The 20462-nt window shown below is 36.4% G+C and overlaps 3 protein-coding genes across 4 annotated transcripts in view; 1 reads left to right on the top strand and 2 right to left on the bottom strand.

The window, feature by feature from the left end:
• Positions 1-9283: 9283 nt before the first annotated feature.
• Positions 9284-15459, top strand: LOC107663870 (tRNA wybutosine-synthesizing protein 4-like). Its single transcript, XM_016454242.1, has 14 exons — positions 9284-9382; positions 9963-10087; positions 10181-10262; positions 10347-10536; positions 10740-10896; positions 11124-11313; positions 12241-12348; positions 12458-12545; positions 12631-12867; positions 13192-13419; positions 13502-13599; positions 14049-14236; positions 14342-14477; positions 15269-15459. Exons 1-14 carry the CDS (start codon positions 9341-9343, stop codon positions 15440-15442), a joined length of 2043 nt encoding a protein of 680 aa, XP_016309728.1. The 5' UTR covers positions 9284-9340; the 3' UTR covers positions 15443-15459.
• A 13-nt stretch (positions 15460-15472) lies between these two features.
• LOC107663869 (beta-crystallin S-like) lies at positions 15473-17596 on the bottom strand. The gene is made up of 3 exons (XM_016454241.1): positions 17503-17596; positions 16449-16691; positions 15473-15838 (listed from the first exon to the last, which is right to left on the bottom strand). The coding sequence occupies exons 1-3, from the start codon at positions 17509-17511 to the stop codon at positions 15566-15568; spliced, it is 525 nt and encodes a 174-aa protein (XP_016309727.1). The 5' UTR covers positions 17512-17596; the 3' UTR covers positions 15473-15565.
• A 1470-nt stretch (positions 17597-19066) lies between these two features.
• The window catches only part of LOC107663868 (TBCC domain-containing protein 1), an 8888-nt gene continuing 7492 nt past the window's right edge, over positions 19067-20462 (bottom strand). For both annotated transcript variants that reach the window (XM_016454240.1, XM_016454238.1), the window contains exon 7: positions 19067-19949. In XM_016454240.1, the coding sequence (XP_016309726.1) occupies positions 19727-19949 (223 nt within the window). In that variant the 3' untranslated portion in view covers positions 19067-19726. The remainder of the gene's footprint in view (positions 19950-20462) is intronic.

Genomic DNA, 20462 nt, shown 5'->3' with positions numbered 1-20462 from the left:
ACACACACACACACACACACACACACACACACACACACACACACACACACGCGATAAGAAATGCAGAGATAACAGGCTGCATTTTAAATGTCTAAATAAAGATGAGGCGATATCAAAAGGCATGCAAACATCATGCATTGTAGAAGTAAGGGATGCAAAGCAGATGCATTCTAAGGGGGCGTTCACACAGAATGCATTTTGTATTTGACTGCACTGCCTTTTCATTATTTTTCTATGTAAACATGCATTAAACTGTATTTGGCCGTCACACTTGCATCTCAAACTACACACAAATGCAGCACTAAGAAACGTAGCATTGAAGTAGTTCAACTTTTAAAAAACACATTTTTAGCTTATTTTTTCGTTACACTACCATGCCTCTCACATTTTTAAACACAAAAATGATTTTTCCCCCCAGTGTTTTTCTATATAAACATATGCTAGATGACATCTTTGACCATTTTGTTCACGTCTTTCGCAGCATCTTGCGTGTGAAACTGCATTATAAAAATATGCCACTAAAGTTTAAAAGTTACCTTGTATTTTTTCTCCACTATACTGCCCTGCATCTCACATTTTTGCATTTCATTGCACTGCCATTTAATAGTTTTTCTATGTAGGTCTTTGAACACTGTACCAAGTCTCGCTGCTTTTATAACGTTTAGTGTATGAGCGCTGCATTTTTTAAATGACGTCAACGCATCTTGTGTTCTTTTCCTTTCTGCTGTTACATCTACATCTGCTGTTTTTAAACACACGAACGCATTCTGTATCAACTTTAACCGAGTCTAAAAAGACATTGCTCATTTGCGTTACAGAAGTAGCAAGATGCATCTCAGTTATCAAATATGTACGTGAACAATTAATACAAAAAATAAACATAAAAACTCTGGAACGCAAAAATGTTGTATGTGAACCAACTCTAAAGTGACAGACAGAAAGGAAGTTCACTAGCTCAGAAAGGAAACTTTACTACATTTTTCCAAAATGAGGCACTGACCAACAGGGATGTTATATTAAGAAATAAAAGTTTTTCCGTTTTTCTTTTTACATGCCATTAGAGGCTCCCAGCCAAAATAATTCTGTAGAGATATCAAATCCAAAGTCCTGGACAATTAGCAATATGGCACATGCACACACTCTGGATTTAATCTTTGTTTTCAGTCAAAGTGTGCACTGGGTCTGTGCGTACACATTGTCGCAATGATCTAAAGGAACATGGCACGGTGCTGTTAGCGTGTAGGCATACATTAAGGATTCTATCAGGGAAAAGTGGCCTGGTGTCTTTGTGTTGATAGTTTTTGTATTATCTATGAGATATGAATAGGTCTGGTTTAAATTACATGGCACTCACTCCAGTGATTCAGAGCTCTTTTGAAAACAGGACGGCGCTTTGTTCTGTCGTCGACGCCAAAGAACAAAAGGACTTTTGTGATCAGCCCTTAAAAGATGAATCAGCATCATTTCAGCATTTGAGAGAGAGAAAGATTTTTCATGATGGGGTCTGAGCAACTGACAAATGTACCACATTGATTCTAATTGCAGCAGCGCTAATGCAATTATAATAATTACAATAAAAATACAGTTAAAAAATACAGTTAACTGTTCTCCATTGGAGGACTGTATATAGATGACTTCTAATAACTGTTCTGGATTCAATAGAAGTTAAGCTCTACAGACAGCATCTTAAACCCTATTCAGAAAGGATTCGTTTTCAGGACAGAACGTCCAAAATCAGTATCACCCATCAGTAATTCACACTGGATTTGCAATGTCTGCAGGAAACGCCCAGATGGGCATATCTACTACATTTATGTGAAGCTGTTGGAAATTACTTGGGGTAAGTCTCTTATGCTCACAAAGGATTTGATCACAAATACAGTAAAAACTTTAAAATTGTTAAATTATTCAAATATAAAATGTCTCTTCTCTATATTAATACATTTTAAAAATGTATTTATTCCTGTGATGGTAACATTGAATTTTTAACAGCAATTACTCCATTCTTCAGTGTCACATGATCCTTCAGAAATAATATGCTGATTTGCTGCTCAAGAAACATTTCTTATGCTTCCTGAACACCAAATGTTGAAGCAGTTGTGCTGCTTAAACTTTTTGTGGAATTCATGACAGATTTTAAGGATGTTTGATGAATAGAAAGTTTAAAAGAACAGCAATTATTTGGAAAATAAATATTACTTTTGATCGATTTAATGTATGCTCTTTTAATTAAAAGAAATTTCTTTAAAAATATTACTCTGAACATTAAACACTAGTATAATCATGTCTATACAGTATATCAAATACAATAAAACTGGTGACATTAGCAAGCCAGTAATCCTATACATTGAAGTCTTGAATCAAAAAGACAGACAATTGATTCACATGTCTCAATCTTATTTGTCTGTTAGAAAAAAAAAGGTATAAAATGTGTAGGCATGCTTACAATTCTCAAATTAGCTTTGTTTTAAAATAGAATGAATGAATGAATGAATGAACGTGTTAAATAAAACAATTTCTTCATCTTTTACATGGGTAAATGCATTAAGAAACAATCTAAAAATTTATTTTAGATGCTTTTTTGGTAGTTCAATTACTCTAAAATAAAATAATCTGTATTAGGGCCAAGGTTATATAACATGCACCATTTTAAATAAATTGCTCACTGATTAAAGCTTTCTCTTTCCATTGACCAAAATCCACTCCAGACAGGTGCAGGACTAAAGAAACTACAATATTTAAATGTCTGAAAATGAGTTGATTCACTGGCTTTTCCTGATTATTGATAGCATGCAATATGCCAAACATAATGCAAATCAGCCATTGAAAATCCATATTTTTTAATCTACATATTGGGTGGTTACGGCCCTGCTATATGCACACGTGCGACTCAGAAGGAAGGAAGGAAGACTAGAGGGAGATAACAAAAATGAGGCAGCGTGAAGACATGCCGAGATAGGATCAGCGAGTGACTTATTACCGTGCAAACCTGACCTGTCAGATCTCCTTATCGCCCCTAACACCTCACCAATCAAAAAGATTTTCATAGATCAATTTTTTTTGCTCAACGAGGGAGGACCTGGATGCGCTTGACTAATCAGATCAATACAATCTCCTGTTCGAAGATGCAACTAAGCCTCCTAAGCAAAGGCAGCACGGGGTGAAAACAGCCAATCGCAAAACATCCATGTTTGAGCCCACTCGGAGGACAAAGAACACGGTGCATCATGAAACTTATGTTTAGAAAATCCTTTCAGGGATACTAGTCCAGGAGAGAACATGGGAAATAAGTATGTGTACAATAGCAGGGTCTACACAAGGTTAGGTGCTTCATCGTTGGCTGTTCCGTTCTTCTGCTCCATCCTCGCCAATCCACCTGATGTGTATCCTAGCAACAGCTTTGCCTCCCTGCCTGCCAGTTTGCTTTCAGCAGAGGTGAGGGTGAACACGTGCCACACGCTCTTTACCTGCCTTTCTATTCCTCTAACACTCATCACTCACCTCTGACACCGCTCTCAGTCCTCCAACGCTCTCTTTTTTATTTCTGTTCCTCTCATGTGTCCATCACTCTCTTATATGCTTTCTGTACAGAGGAGTTCCTCCTGTCTGTTGGGTACAAGACGGTCTTCATAAGCCCTATGCAAAACTCCTATATAAATGTAGGGCTCACACATATAAGGAATGACAAAGTCAGGGACAAAGACAGAAAAATAGTCCACAGTGAATCATTAAACTAAACACAATTCCGCACAAAACCTTAATCAGGATCATACAGCGAACACTGTAGTCAATTACAGTGCTTGAGCTGTATGTTTATGATTCACTGAAAACAATGACTCATAAGAGTCATTTGTTCAGGAATCGGATTTAAAGTTTTGTGCTGTATGGTTGTGGTTCACTAAAAAGAAATGGCTCATAAGAGTCATTTGTTCAGTAAGCAGATTAAGGCTGTCATTAACAATTATTTTGGTAATTGAGTAATCAGTCGATTATTCTGTTTATTAATCGAGTAATCGGATCATTTTTGTGGTAATAAAAATAGACCTAAGCAAACAACCGACTTTAAAATGGCTTAAAATACACATATAATAGCAACGAGGCAATAATAATTGGTTCAAATAAAATATCAAAAGCAAGTAATCATATGGTTTTATTGAACAAAATGTAATAAAACGATATAATCGTAACTAACATTGTATTATATCAAATGCCTGCAGAGGGCGCCAACTGCTTGACGATTGTTTTTACTCTTTACAGCACGATCTAATCCTTGTTTAAAATATTGACTAAACATTTAATTAAAATGCCCACTTAATCTTTTATATTTGGCCACATCTTTATGATATAAATGCTACAGCCACTGTCATTTCTTGAACAAGAACATGTGGACATCAAAACATGCAAACTCAGAGCAAAGGTTTAAACTTATTTTGAAGACGTCTGTGGAATGTGCCACGTCCAGTATTTTGCCAGTTAATCAACATGGGTAATTGTAATTGAGGGGTTTTTTTTTTGTAATCGAGTACTTGATTTCAATCAAGGAATTGTGACAGCCCTAAAGCTGATTAAACATTTTGCGCTGTATGGTTTTGATTTACTTAAGTGTTTTTCGTCAAGGAATCTAACTACACTTATGCTGTAGATTCAGTAGTGATGTTATGGTGCTAAACAGTACTGAAAAAAAAAAAAACACTGGCTGCATCCGAATATGCTTACTTCCTTACTATATAGTAGGCAAAAACGGTATGTGGAGTAATATGTATTCATAAAACACCAGGCAAAAAGTAATTTGCTACTTCTGGCGAGATTCTGAAGTGCGCATCTAGTGATAATGGACGCTTTACGCTTTTACTGTCCCATGAGGCCACGGGAGAGGATTTGAGAATTGCAGTGAAGCGACTTGACTAATGCTGTAGGTCACATGATGACAACATGATAAATGTAGTACAATTACTTTCCTATTACACACATTGATAATACACAGAACATACTCTTTTAATGGTTGCAAAGTATTTATTCAGACTATTCTGAGATTTCAGACGCAGCCACTGTCACTGTGTTCCAACTCACATTCCTTGGGCAGCACTGCCAATAGAATTAAAATATGCAATATAATTTTACAGTACACGTTAAACTGCTGATGACCAGCTAAAAAAAAAGGAAACCTAGTCATCACGTTTGCTTGATAACTGCAGATACCAGAGAAAAAAAGACTATACGCAAAACACTGTTTACATGGAGCAACTCAACACACAGGAATGCATATCTTGAAGTTTCTCCATCTACAAAAGCAGTGACTTAAACAACAATTTACAGTTTTACAACTCCTATCACACACATTTTATTACTGAAGAATTGCTTTAATAAAAATATGAGCTGCACATTTCTGTTAAAGCCCTCTGGTTTTCTTGTCTGCCAGGCATCCATTGCAAGTCCATTACTGTTAACATTTCCTGTTCGTTTACACTGAGGTTTGAAAATAACAGATTATTCCTTTAATTGATGAAACCACATTAATGTCTTTTCATTGGGCCTAAGCATTCAGTCAATTCCCTACAAACACTTTTCAAATCTCTTTTCATAGCTTTTAAAGGTTTTATGAATGTACATACAATGTACATGTGCATTAAAAACAGACGTATTTGAAAAGAATTAAGGTAAAGTGTTATTCAGTGACCCTAAAGACGAGTCTTGTGTTCAGTGGTGTTGAGAGACTGCTCTTCAGACTCTCTTCTCATTTAATTTCCTTCTGAACACAACACAGGTTAGATCAATTATACATGATTCAAGACTGCTGGAATGGACCCAAACACACACAGACACACGATGCAGATTGCAGACTGGTTTTGCTGGGTTCAGTCCATAATAAAAGCTTAAACAGGGACGGCCAACAGTGTGCAAAGCTTCACAAATACTCCCTCTCTGAAACCATTATAACACAAGTCACGTCAAGAGCAGCATGTGTGTGTGTGTTTCGCTAAGTACATAAATCAGCAGCTGTTGAAGTCATAAGTGTAAAACAGTAGGCACAGAAGCAGAAAGGCATGATGATGATGTCAATGCGGTGTGCTAATCCTTACAGCCGCCTCTATGAGATTACAGCCTGTTTATTTTTAAACCTATTAAAATAAAGTTCCATTTCCGTTCCTGTCTGTGATTACTGTCTGCAAACTGATTCAATTCAGCATCAGTCTCCAAGTGAGGTTCAGTCAATTGTTGAAAACATTTCAAATTTTGACCTCTGCTGCCATCAAGTGTCTGAACACAGTGTGGATCAAGCGACTTAAATGAATTTGTCACTCACTTCGTGATTACAACGCACTTACCAAAAGTGGGCAAAAGATCAAACAAAGACTTATATTAAAAACATCTGGCACTTCCTAATGTACATGGCTCACACAATCCCTTAAATGTGAGACCAGCTTGCTATTAAGAACTTCAAGATGGTTTCTGTTGAATCTTACAAAACCACACAGAGATTACAAGTCAATATAAGCTTATGTTCATTGTATACGGATCTTCCGAAGATCTGAGATGACCGAACACCTGAGAAGAGACGATGCCAACCCCTCAGACGACCTCAGATAATGCCAACCCTTAAACAACATACAAAACTACGAAACTTTGCTATAAGTGTAATCGCAACATATAATCATTGCAGTTAATAGTGTTCACCATCTGTTTGATTACATGTCATTAACTAACTGCATGAATTTTACTGTACATTTCTGACATAAGGACATCAACTTGACAGTGACCACTGATAAGCTACTACTAAATATTATGTAGAAACTTTAAAATAGAAACTTTTTGCAACGATTTGTATTGTGAAAAGCACTATACAAATAAACTTGAATTGAATTGAATTTAATATACATTAAAAATTCAGCCAGAATAAACAAGATACTTAGATTAGAGAGTATTTTCTAATGGATTTCAACATCATAATCACACAGTAACTTTGACCCATAACTCACATTACCATTATTATAACACTCAAAAGAATATATTTGTTCCATGAAATTCTAAGGGAAGAGAGAAATCAAAGCAGATGCATTTTAATTCAGTACACTTGGTTTGCTTTAACGGATTTTAATTCCATTTGACCAGCCTAGTACGGACAGATAATATGACCAAAATCCTGCATCTCCCAATTATGGGGACGGTAAGATTTGTATGTTTTTGAAAGAAGTCTTATGCTCAGCATGGCTGCATTTATTTGATAAAAAGTACAGTAAAAAATAATAATAATACCGGGAAATTAATCCGTTTTCTATTTTAATACATTTTAAAATGTAATTTATTCCTGTGATGGTACAGCTAAACTTTCAGCAGCCATTACTCTAGTCTTCAGTGTCACGTGATCCTTCAGAAATCATTCTAATATGATGATTTGGTGCTGAAAATGGTTGAAAAAGGTTGTTCTGCTTTTGATACATTTTTCAGGATTCATTGATAAAAAAAAAGTTTTACGGTATTAATTTGAAACATTATAAATGTCTTTACTATCATTTGTGATGAATTTAATGCATCCTTGTGGAGGTAGTTAATGAAATAGTAATTGTGTCGTGTCGTCTTGCCGTCAGGTGCCGTCTCCACACGCATACGACATTTGACAAACTTGTCAGCCTTGAGTGTGTTCAGAATCGAACGCAGCTGCTTGCGGTCGAACTTAAGCAGTTCCAGCATGTCCTCTTCACGTACGCAGGGGTTCCGGATCAGCACATCCAAAGCGAGAGCATGCTCGATGCCATAGAAACCTCGCACAACCTGCTTGGCCAGCCGTTTCAGAGACGCAGGGACCTCTGTGAGCAGCTCTGGTTCAGTCATGATGGACGGGAGGGAAAGAGTAAAACTAAATGAGGGAAAGATGGAGAAACAGAGCAAAAGCAGGAGGTGGAAGTATTTTCAAGACCAAGAACAATATGTTTTTAGGAAGAACGGGAGTGGATTGTAATAGGAAGGGTCAGCTCATCTGGTATTCAAGAAGGTAATCAGGTGGATGACTTTGGGATTGTATGACGGAGGTCTGTGAATAGTAGGAGAACAGAAAAAGAGATCAGTTACACATATGATCCAATAACTGTCTATATGTCCATCCTAATGTCAACAGTTCTATTTATTTTATTTTTTTTTATTTGCCCTGCTACAAATTAGTAAAGTTTTTCACAAAGTGAAAATTTCTAAATGAGTAACTTCAAGACAGCTAGAATTTTTTCCCTGGAAAAAAAATCAATTTAATGCAATATATTACTGATTTATTAATACTATTCATTACTATTTTATTGTTCAATAATAACTCCTTGTAAATGGTATTCCTAAGATTACCACAAGTCATTCTCACAGTTTCATTCTATGATCAATCCATGTTAGCCAGACAGATAATATTACCTTAATAATCATTTCAATTAAACACAACTCACAACAACAACAACGTTCAATCTATTATAGAAAGGCTGTCTGGAAGATTTGTTCCAACATGACATGCCATACAGAAAGCTAAGAACCATAAATGACCAGCTTTAACCATTACATATTATCAGCTGGGTTTAAATGTGACCAGCAGATATTCATGTGAACAGAAAGCTTAAATATAAACGTGAGGGGGCTCATTTTAGGAGTCATATATTCACCCAGTTTCAATCACTGTAAATTAAGAGAGAAGATAAACATAGTAATATTTATAAGTCAAGTAACTTCGGCTACAAACGCATAATGTATGAATTAAATGAACCAAGCAAAGTGACAGTAACTGTACAGCTCACTGCCCAATGAAGCTTAATTTATCTCATTGTTGAGTTTAATATTAGATTATCTAAACGGAGTATAATGAAGGATACAGTTAGATTAATATCGTCATAAAAATAAACAACATACAAGCCTGAACGATAGGGAAAAAAACAGCTCAAACCTTTAATTTTCCTCCTGTTTAGATCTGAACAAGTTTCCTAGTTCAGCATCACGCTAACGTTCAGCGGAAATTACGCATTAGATGTTGCTGAAAAGTCCAGGGACGATTTAAATAAATATATATATATAGCAAATAAATGTTAATATATTTATCTCGAAACTATAATGCAATTATAAACAACAACTATGTGTTATGTGTTAAGGGTCTATTTTGCTGTGTCTCAGTACCTTTATATAATATACCGATCACCGGGATATAAACTATATGCGTTTTAGTTTATTTTATAAAAATAAACGACTCTGATTTTATATATATATATATATATATATATATATATGAAACGCTTTTGTCATAGAATGATGTGCACCCGCTTCCGCTTTTTTGCTTCCTTGTTGTTTCCACAGGCTGCTTCCACGTGTGTTCGGAATAATGCCAGTAAACAGCAGGAGAGAGCAAGGAAAAGATGCTGCCGTGAGTCTGACAGTATTTATGTTCTGTTGGGTTTCATTTAAACCGGATCAGCTCAGATCCGAGAACTTTCAAAAGGTCAAATATGGCAGTCAAAAGGATGCTATACCACTAACAAAAGGTACCATGGTAATTAATAGTAATCTACTGTTTGGCCCATAGTAAATACCCTAGTAAAATTCATAGAATTTTGGAAATCAAACAATATATAGTATTGCCAACTGAGTCGGTCACCATAATATTGTACTACCACAACCACAGTACCTTTTAATGAGCGTAATATATACATGTATTTAAGTTATATTAATATTATATTACTTATATAACGCTTATGTAATATATTTATATTATATACATAATAATTATTGTAACAGTAAGTTTTTAATAACAGCTTTCTGTGCTCTGCATGTTGTTTTGACGTTATTTGCTGATCTTGAAGGAATAGTCAAACTAAAAATAAATATTGTGTAATAATCATGTATTCACCCTCATGTTGTTCCAAACCTGTATTTCTTACTTTCTTCTGTGGCATTATTAATTTGCATTAACTGTGGCATTAACTTTTGTCCATATTTTCTCTCAGGTGCAGGGGACAAATGACAGCAGTGTGGTCAGTAAGGTGTCCGCAGCAGCACAGGGCTACTTCCACGATGATTTCCTTAAGCATTTTGTGTGCAAGGTGTCAAGAAGAGCTCCACTGATTAATAGGTAAATGTTTAAGAGACAGTTCTTGCTCCTTCAGTGATTATTTTTTTATAAAACAGATATGATATTTTTGAATACATGTATATTTTCTCTCAGAGGTTATTATGTGCGCTGGAAAGCAGTCGATCACTGTCTGAAACAGTTTTTCCATGCCACTCAATCCTGCTCGAGGAGACAGGTGGGATGATATGTTCACGTTTTGTGTATGTGTTTTTACTGTAAAAAAAAGAATATCTTGATCATATTGTTCTCTTAATCTCAGATTCTGTCACTTGGAGCCGGGTTTGACTCCCTGTATTTCCGGCTGCATGCAGAAGGAGCCCTTGGAGGTGTCACAGTTTTCGAGGTTGACTTTCCAGAAGTTGCCCGGCGCAAGGCTGCCTTGATCAATAGCAATACTTGCCTGAAGGACATGTTGCCAGATAGGGAGACTGTCTCAAATCAGCAGACTAGTAGGATGTTCACTGTACCACATATTAATATATTAATAGATTATATTACAAAACATAACTGCTTAAATTGTATAGTACTGTTTATAAACGTTATTATCCATACAGATATGTGCATATTTTGCTAGTAATCTTGTCCAACCCTGCCTTTCGTCCCTAAAATGTAATGTTAAAACATTTGCCATATGTTTCTTGCTTATGTGTAGATGCTGTGTTCATCAGAAGTGGTCATTATAATCTCATTGGTGTGGATGTCAGGAAGGAGCGGGAGGTGGAGGTGACTCTGAGCGGAGCTGGACTACAGTGGGACGCTCCCACACTTGTCTTGTCAGAGGTCGTGCTGACTTATATGGAAACACAATGGTGAGAATGTGAATTCAAATTTGACTTGAATTGCAATGATTTGCATATGTGCTCCTGAACAATTGAGCCTTGGTGCTTATTCCATTGATTGAGCTTTGAGTCTTGCCTGCAACGTATACTGATCGCATTGCTATTCTGTCTTTCTAATAGCTTTCTTTTACTTTCTACTACAACTGTAGACCAAACAGATCAGCTCATTTTGAACGTGTTTTGGTGATTTTCTCCAGGTCAGATGCTGTGATTGGCTGGGCTGCCAAGTTACTCCCACAATCTGTGTTTGTGATGTATGAACAGATCCACCCAGATGACCCGTTTGGCAGGGTCATGCAGAACCACTTCCTGAAGCTCAATTCTACCATACACGCTCTCAGACAATATCCAGACACTGTCGCTCAGACGCAGAGATTCATACAGAAGGTATGCCTGAAATTAATGTTTCATACCCATTTCTTTTTTTAATACTATGTAACCATGTAATAAGCGGGATTGTGTAACTGTTTATTATTCAATATGTACATCTTCAGATTTATAAAAGACCTGACTGGGTCACAGTGTCGGGTGTATTTTATGATAATGACTGGCTGACTGTACATAATACATATATATATTTTTAACTATACTTTGTGAACATGAATGAAATCATTTCAATTAGCATTTCAATTGTTCATTTCTGAAATTTGAAGGTTGTATTGACCTTATATGCATGAAGATTTCGAAGTGTTAAGGTTTGAAGCGATACAAAGATAAATAAGTAGGTAAATAAGTAATAAATAAATAGGTGGATGGATTATCTCGGCAAAGGAGAAGTGCTCACTAACACAGATTTAGACAGATTTGTGAACAATATTTGAGAGAAATAGGCCTTTTGTGTACATAGAAAAAGTCTTAGATCTTTGAGTTCAGCTCATGAAAAATGGGGGCAAAAACAAAAGTGTTGCGTTTATAATTTTGTTCAGTGTATATACACTATGATTTTTTAACAATACTTCCAATACCTTTAATCAGCATTGGTGCATTCAATTGATTGAAAGTGACAGTAAAGACAGTAAAAGTAATTTTTATCTCAAATAAATGCTGTTCTTTTGATCTTTGTATTCATCAAATAATCCTGATAAAAATATTACAATGTTTTCAACACTGATAATAATAAATGTTTTTGTGCACCAAATCAGCATGTTAGAATAATTTCTAAAGGATCATGTGACACTGAAGACTGGAGTAATGACTGCTTTGCCATCACAGGAATCAATTACATTTTTTAATATTTTAAACCTTTAACAATCATACCAACTTTTAAATGCTTAATTGTCAATAAGACAGGTAACTGATCTTTGTCTGCCACAGGGCTGGGAAAAATGTGTCTGTCTGGATATGAACCAGTTCTACTTTGACCTTCTTCTTGAAGATGAGAGGCAGAGAGTCGAGGGACTGGAGCCTTTTGATGAGTTTGAGGTGAGGAAACCACCATAATCCCAGCAAAGACCTTTGAGTGATTCCAGAATCACCACTCAATCTGACCTAATGCCTGATCCCAGACCTGTGTTTATCTTTATGATAACAGGAATGGAACCAGAAATGTTCCCATTACTTCATCCTTACAGCCTCCAAAGGTTCTGTGACCAATCAAGCACTTCTCACACTAGCGAAGGGTAAGTGTTGGTAAGATATTTGGTATTATGTGTATCACTAGGTGAGACAGTGTAGTAGAGGTACATGTGCTCTTTTCACTCCTAGTGTCCTCCATCCCTCACATGACTCCTCAGTGGGCCGAGCGTCCTCCCCTGGTTATTCAGCCCATGTGTGGGTCTCCGAGTATAGAGGCTGTTGGTATGGCTTCTGCTGTCCTGGCACCTGGAATCATCTTACTCACCGGAGGCTGTGGGAGAAGTGGAAGAGACACAGCAGCGAGGGTCCTGATCAAAGAGAAGGATGGCTGGAAGTGTGCCTGTGTGGAAGCTCATGGAGATAAAGGTGATTTGATCAGTGCTTTATTTTTGCTTTTGATAATGGTTTCCTTATTGGAATTTTTCTAAATAAACTGTATGATCTGTCTGTTAGTAAATGAACAAACTTAAAAGTATTTATCGCTTTATGTGAGTGCCCTGTATGTTTTTTTTTTAGCGTTTGCAAGTTGAAGTTATTAATAGATTTTTGGTGATACGAAAATCTGTAGGATTTGAAAACTATGTAATCTCTAGGGTTTTGCTTAATTCATTATTAAACAATTCGGTGTAGAGACCAATCTAATTATGTATGTATGTATGCATATCTTTGTCTCATATTTCTTCTCCTCAGTGGTTAGTCTTTATCAGACGTTGACCTCTATCCCTGGAGGTGGAGCTGTCCTCTTCGGTGGCAGAACTTCTCCACTCAATACAACAGGCAGTGTTGTGTGTGTGACCTTTGACCCTGGTAACCAGCAATCCCAAAGTGCTGTACAGCTGTCATTTAGGAACATGGTTTGCACCGGCACTGGTCCAAAACCACAATGGCGACACACATCAACCTTGATATGTTATAAAGGTTAGAGATTTTAATCTAGTTGTTTTTCAAAATGTTCTGATTATAATGAGCAAAATAATAACTTCTTAATGTATCGTTCCAGATAAGACCTTTCTATTTGTGTTTGGAGGACGTACAGAGAAGGATCCAGTTCTAGGTGATGCACATTTCCTGTGTTTGGAGGACAAACACTGGACTGAGGCATGACTTTCTCATCTTTCTCATATCAAAACCTAAAGAAAACATAAACACAAACGGGGACACTACAGTTAAAAAGTTCGGGGTTGTAAGTTTCAGCAGCCATTACTCCAGTCTTCAGTGTCACATGATCCTTCAGAAATCATTCTAATATGCTGATTTGCTGTTCAATTATTATTACTTCTTCTTATCAATGTTTAAATCTGTTTCAGGACTCTTTGATAAATAGCAAGTTCAAAAGAACAGCATTTAATTGAAATAGAAATATTTTGTAACAGTAAATGTCTTTACTGTCACCTTTGGTCAATCCATCCTTGCTGAATAAGAGTATTAATTAAAAATCGTACTTACCCCAAACCTTTAAACAGTAGTGTATATGCATTCGATTTCGTTACTTTGTAGTTATCTTGTAAGGGCCGCATAATGTTCCTACTTTTGTGCGTTTCAATCAGATGACAGTTGTTGGTGCTGTTCCGGAAGCCCGTCATTCCCATTCTGCTTGTCCCTATGGAGGGGGGCTTGTGATATTTGGAGGTTTGGGGAAAGGTAGCAGACCTCTCTGTGATGCTTTCTACCTGAGACCCACATCATCAGGTTTCTGCTGGGAGACAAAGAATTTACATCCACCCCCAGTACCCAGGTTCAAAACAACTCACATATTGGGTGTGAAAGAATGAAAATAATGTGTTATGAAGATGTGCCACCTCTCAGTGATCAAAATCACAGTCTTGGCATCTTTTTTCAGATATTCTCACTCAGCCCATATAATAAATGAGAAGTTGGTTGTGGTTGGTGGAGTTTGGCTTCAGGCTGATGGAGTACCAGGAGTTGCTGTAATAAATCTGAGCACTGGGAGCTGTGTGGAGATCCAGCTGGATACCGTAAGTTACTCTGCTCATGGACTCTAGGAGTGGTTAATGGTTTATTATAAAATGGAAAATTTTGGCTCTAACATTTCCTGTGATAGCAGGCATAATAAAATAATTCTGACTGTATAAGCCACGTTCACTGCTGTTGTACAATCCAAATATGCATATGTAATAATGCAGAAAGTTGCTATGATGTGTCAACCATGAACAGCCTACAGATCATTTATAGGGCTAGTTCACCCAAAAATGAAAATTGACCTGTGTTTTACTTAAGAAAGTCGTATACACGTAGGATGCCTCAAGGGTGAGTACATAACTGGCTAATTTTCATTTTTGTGTGAACTAACCCTTTAACTACATTAGAAGGATGATTCTAAATTCGGATGGCACTATTTCTATCATTCTGAAAGTGATCCCAGAAGTGTTGTCCTCTCTTTTGTTATTTTGTTGGGGTGTGGACTTCTCTTTGAGAATTTGAGTGATTTTTTTTTTTTAAACTTCATGGTTGTAGTTATCATTCTTGGTATGAACAGGCCTTTAGACTTATGGACAATATAACTTGATGAAGGAATTGTTTAATTATTGATATTAATAAATTGAGTTGGTCATTGGTCAAAAAGTGTGGGACCCCATTTTATAAAAATAATAAGCTGCCTAAAGACATAATTATTGTATTGTTGTAATTTTTGCAGCTGACTAATTAATTTCAAATACATTTTTCGCAACCCACAGTTTTCATATGTAAAGAAAAAACACTTTATTTGTCATTGCTTATCTTTTTTTCTAATTTGATTTTATTTCAGTCGTCTGTGCCTTGGCCTCTGATGTTGCATTCATTCTGCTCTGAGCTGCTGGACTCTGAGAGGTCTGAGATGGTGCTCATTGGTGGAGGTGGAAATTGTTTCTCATTTGGAACTCACCTCAATCTCCACCCCATAACTGTAGATCTAAGACCAGTACTTTGCAATTCATATTAGTCTAAGTACAAACTACAAACAAGCAACAAATGTGCTGCTGAGTGAATCTCCAGCCAAACTTTATTTCAGCTGGAACTTCAGTGAGTCACAGCCAAATAGCCCAAGTATTGTGACACAGGGACATCACTCAGTGAAGCGACGGAAAGACTGCACGGTGGGACAGACCGCACCCCACTCCAGTGGTTTGCGGTAGTTGCCCTTCTCCAGGAAGTACTGGTGGCCACGGTAGTTGGGATGCTCGTAGAAGATCCAGTAACCGTCCAGAACTTTGCAGGAATGGATCTCTCTCAGACGGAACCTCTCCAGCACAGATGGACAGTCTTCAATGGACTCTATAGCCTGGCCTGTGAAGTCGGGCTTGTCGTACAACTGAACCTTGTACTGCATTCCACTTGTCTGCATGGGTTGGATTTATTTGGGTTTGGGAAGGGAAAACGGATAGAAATATGTGTGCATGAAGGTTGGAGTTTGGATAAATGGGGCAAAATGGCAAAAAGAATATATGGAATAAGATGGCACTAATTTTGTGAAAGTCAGTTAACAATATATAATACTTGAAGACCTTCATAAGCATGTTTTGTACATTAATGTACATTTTTATCTTGTTTGCCCAGTTTGATATTGAAGTTTTTTGAAGCATTTTGTAGAGATCTGTTAATATATATGAGCTAAACGTTTGCTTACATTACACATGTAAGTCTGGTCTTTCAACAAGACTGAATCAAATACTGCAGCCCATATGGCCACTGATTTATTGGCAAAAGCCATGTGGACTAATTAGGTTAAACTGACGGAACAGTTAGAAAAGGTCTATGCATGACCTTCCACCACTCGTACTGTCCCAGGCTTTAATTGAATTCAGTTCTAACACAACATTGTGAAACAGCTTCATCATTATGCCCAGTCTAAAAACACAGCAAATCATATTTGTTCTGCTCTATACACTATTTAAGTCTTAGAAAAAAGCTCACTAATGCACGCTGTCGAATGTACCAGTTAAACTTACAAAGCGGATGAGCTTGCAGGAACTGAGACAGTCATTGAGGCCCATCCAGCCCAGGTATTCAGGATAGTCTCCTCTGGTTAGCAGATACCGGTTACCCGTGTAGTTGGGCTGCTCGTAAACCACCCAGGTGCCACTTTCCACACGAATAGAATTGCAGCAGCTCAGGTAGGTATGGAAGTCAGAGCAGTCACTGTCACACTCATAACGGCGGCCCTGGAAGTTTTTGTCCTCGAAAAACACAATCTGAGAGACGGCAAGATAATGTTGTCTTGAATGACCACTTAACATCATTTCAAAATGGTTAATGTTTTTGGCCATGTTCATGCTGGTTTTGGCTGGTCGGCCAGCAAGCAATGTTAATTTTATCATGTCTGACCAATGTGACCTTGCCATTAATTGGTATCCACTGATTTTCTATGGACAATTTTCAAGATACATTAAACTATAGTAGTGATCAGCTGGTAACCTGCAACATTAACAAGTTTAACCAGCTATTAACCAGTTTATGCCAGTAACCAACCAATATTGCACATTTAAAACCTCAGATGACCATCTTAGTTTCCAAATAGTCTGATCTATAATAAAAACATAGTTTCATAAACAATCTAATTCAACACAGTCCTAAAGTACTGATCTGACTGCAGGCCAAGATGTTTAGAAAAGAGGTTCTAGAAAATAGGGCTTTTAGAAAATAGTTTTAAAAGTCAATGTCATCATTAAGGCATTGCATTGCATTCAAGTATACAAAAAATACACACATTTACATTTCTGATGTCATGAAGTATCAACAATATAGCAGCACTATTTGGTAGACCTTAAATGCATTTCCCAATAATGTATTTTGTGAAGTTAATAGAACTAATATATCCATATCTAACACATCCATTCATGTGCATTCACAAACTAATTTGCTGAACTAAACACAAAGATGCTACACAACTTCTACATCTGCCATTAAGGTTGAGAAACGATTATACATTTTTGTTTTTATAAATTATGCAACTGCACTAGATTCGGCCTCTTTTTCGTTATATTCAAGTGATTTCCTACTCACCCTGCCCATCTTGAATACTGTATTTAGTCTTGTCTGGGGAGGTGGTCTAAGTGTCCAGAGTGAATGTTTATGGGGCTGTTTAAATATGCAGCTCCCAACATCAAAATGACGAGCAGGGGAGGGCCAGATATTCACTTTGTCATGAAAATGAGATCCAAAAATCGAGTCAGTGATTCTAGCACTATTCAGTTTTTTTTCCAGAAAAGCAAATGGGGATTAAAGGATAATGACTAGCCGGGCACGGGCATTCATTCACCCTGAAACAGCATGGCACCCTACAACTGGACCAACCTGAACCACAACAAACACAGCACACTGGCCAGCACCTGATGCCAAGAGCACTGCCAAATAAAGAGCCCAGACTCATTGGATTGTATCATGCGTTGCTGAATGGCACTCATTACTCTGGCTCAGCTCTTTTCAACAGAACAGCCACTGGCAAATGAACCAACTAAACTAAATCTGGAGAAAACGTGAGTGGTTTGCATATAGACCATTGAACAGGCAGTGATAATTTAGATTTTTAAATTTGAAATCTACAGTGAAATATTGTATTTAATAAAGTAACCTATAGTACATATACCCTGCATCAGAATATGCACACTTCCCTGCTACCGAGTATGCAAAAAGTATTATGTGTAATGAGTAAGAGGTCTGAATACTCACGGTATTCACGATAGAGTCGTATACACTCAACTGTATTCAGTGTGATTATAAAGCGTGCAGCCATCTTTCCGATTAGGCCAAGAGACATAAGGAGTCATCAGATTCAGCATATTTTGAAAGCAAAATTTGAACACTGTGATCAGGGTGGCTTTTTTGAAATGTTTCCGTGCTGTAAGCACTAAAAAAGTCGTGGTTAAATTGTTCAATATGAACATGGTGGAAGTAGTGTGTATTTAAACTAATATATTACATGTGATACCAGTGTTGTTATTGTTACCTAAAAATAAAATATTACAAATCTTTTTCAGTAACTGAAATGAAGCTGAAATTAAAAAAAGAAACTTTATTAAAAATCAGAAATGTTGGCTTTCCAACTAAGATTAAATACTAAAATTACTCTCATTCTAAAACTGAAATAAAAAAAGCTATATATTTTTTTTTTCCCTTTTTTTAAACTGAACCATAAAAAAAACACTAAAATGAAAACCAAAATTATATAACAATCTAAATATTAATAAATACTATAATACTAAAATAACACTGCTGTATACCAGCAGAAAGGTACTTTATCAGTAATTGAGGTTCTTCAACAAATTCCATTCTATTAAAGTACTACCATACTACCAGAATTTGAGGTAAGATGAAAAATAATTGCTGCTTGCTGAATTAAAGATGCATTACACACATATATTCCATTCAGCAAGCCAAAGCTAAGTGCTATTGATTCAATATTGCCATTAAAGCTCAAAGGAAAGATACGGGGTGTCGAGTTTCAGAGTCTAAAGTCCAAATAGCTAAAAATATCTCTTCAAACCGAATATGAAAATAGCTATGGTTTATTAAACAACCAAACCATTTCACCTTTAAGAAACCAAATTACTAGTCAATATTCGTGCTACAAAGCCGTCTATAGTATATGTACACTAACCTATAAAATGCTGATTCAAACATATTTCAAATGTTCACTTAAGACATGAATACATTCAAGAGACATTTTAAGTGACAGCATTGTTGGAATCTGTATTGTGAAGATACAGTAATAGTGCAATTACAGTGCAAGGCATTGTGAACATACATACAGCAAAGGAGACATAAACATTTATACTGGCCATGAGATTTCAGGAGGCAATAGCTGCAAACTCTTCAGTGAGTGTATGCGTTATGCCACGTACCAATTGAGATTTGTCAATAATTACAGTTCATATCTCATCACCTCTAAATTCATATGAAGGCAGCAATCGGTCCCTTTCCTGTTTTAATTAAATAATGATTATCTTAGGTTGATATTCTCTTGCATATCAACCTCTGGAATCACTGGTGTCTCATAACAAAAAGTAACAATGCTTAAATTATCAGACACCTGCAGCAATAATACAGCAACTCTAAAAACTAATCCAGCATAGATTTTTCTAGATGTCAATAATGTGACAGGACACAAAGTCCCTGTCTAAACCTGATACAGCATTGACAGTCCTCGTACCAGAAGAACGATGATGTTCGATGATCAGTTTTTTGGAAAGAGACGGCAAAATCAGCTTTTGGTTGTTTAGTTGTTCTTTTAGCAAACAGTTGGCACCCGTCCCATTGCTTGTTCAGGTGGTTGTTCTTTGAATACAGTTGGTCCAGAGTTGGAGGTGTGGCTGGAAGGCCAGTGGTCCACAGAGGTGGAGGGGGTGAGGGCAGGAGGGAGGAGGCTGTCAAGCTCTTGTCTTTGTCCCGTCTCAAGCAACCACTCATGAAACTTCTGCTCCACTAAGGCCTGAAACTGCCGCCTCTGGACCCTTTAAAACAACAAAGACAATGCATCACTGATCCATCCAAATGTCTCAAAAGAAAAAAAAAACGTACTGCCCATGTGATTGATTATAATGGAGATGCATTACAATTTTACATCAGATTTAATAATAATGCTAGACTTCTATTAAACTAGATTTAATCTGTTTAAAAAGAAAATAAACATATCACAGAATTTTTTTAAAGCTACATAAGCCCAAACCCCAAATATATTCATATAGTGAATACATGTTTTACATACAAATCAAAAACATAAAAGAAAATAAAAAATAATGTAATTCTAAAAATAATTTAATAATAATAATAATAATATATATAATAGTGCTGTCAAACGATTAATCGCATCCAAAATAAATGTTTTTGTTTACCTAATATATGTGTGTGTTCTGTGTATATTATGTATATATAAAGACACACACATACAGCATATTTTGAAAATATTTACATGTATTTACATGTATATATTTATATTCATATAATTTATATTATATATAAATATA

The sequence above is a fragment of the Sinocyclocheilus anshuiensis genome, unplaced genomic scaffold, assembly GCF_001515605.1.
Source record: "Sinocyclocheilus anshuiensis isolate Anshui unplaced genomic scaffold, SAMN03320099.WGS_v1.1 scaffold976, whole genome shotgun sequence".
NCBI classification, from domain to species: domain Eukaryota; kingdom Metazoa; phylum Chordata; class Actinopteri; order Cypriniformes; family Cyprinidae; genus Sinocyclocheilus; species Sinocyclocheilus anshuiensis.
The sequence above is the reverse complement of the archived record's forward strand: the minus strand, read 5'-3'. Positions and strand labels throughout refer to the sequence as shown.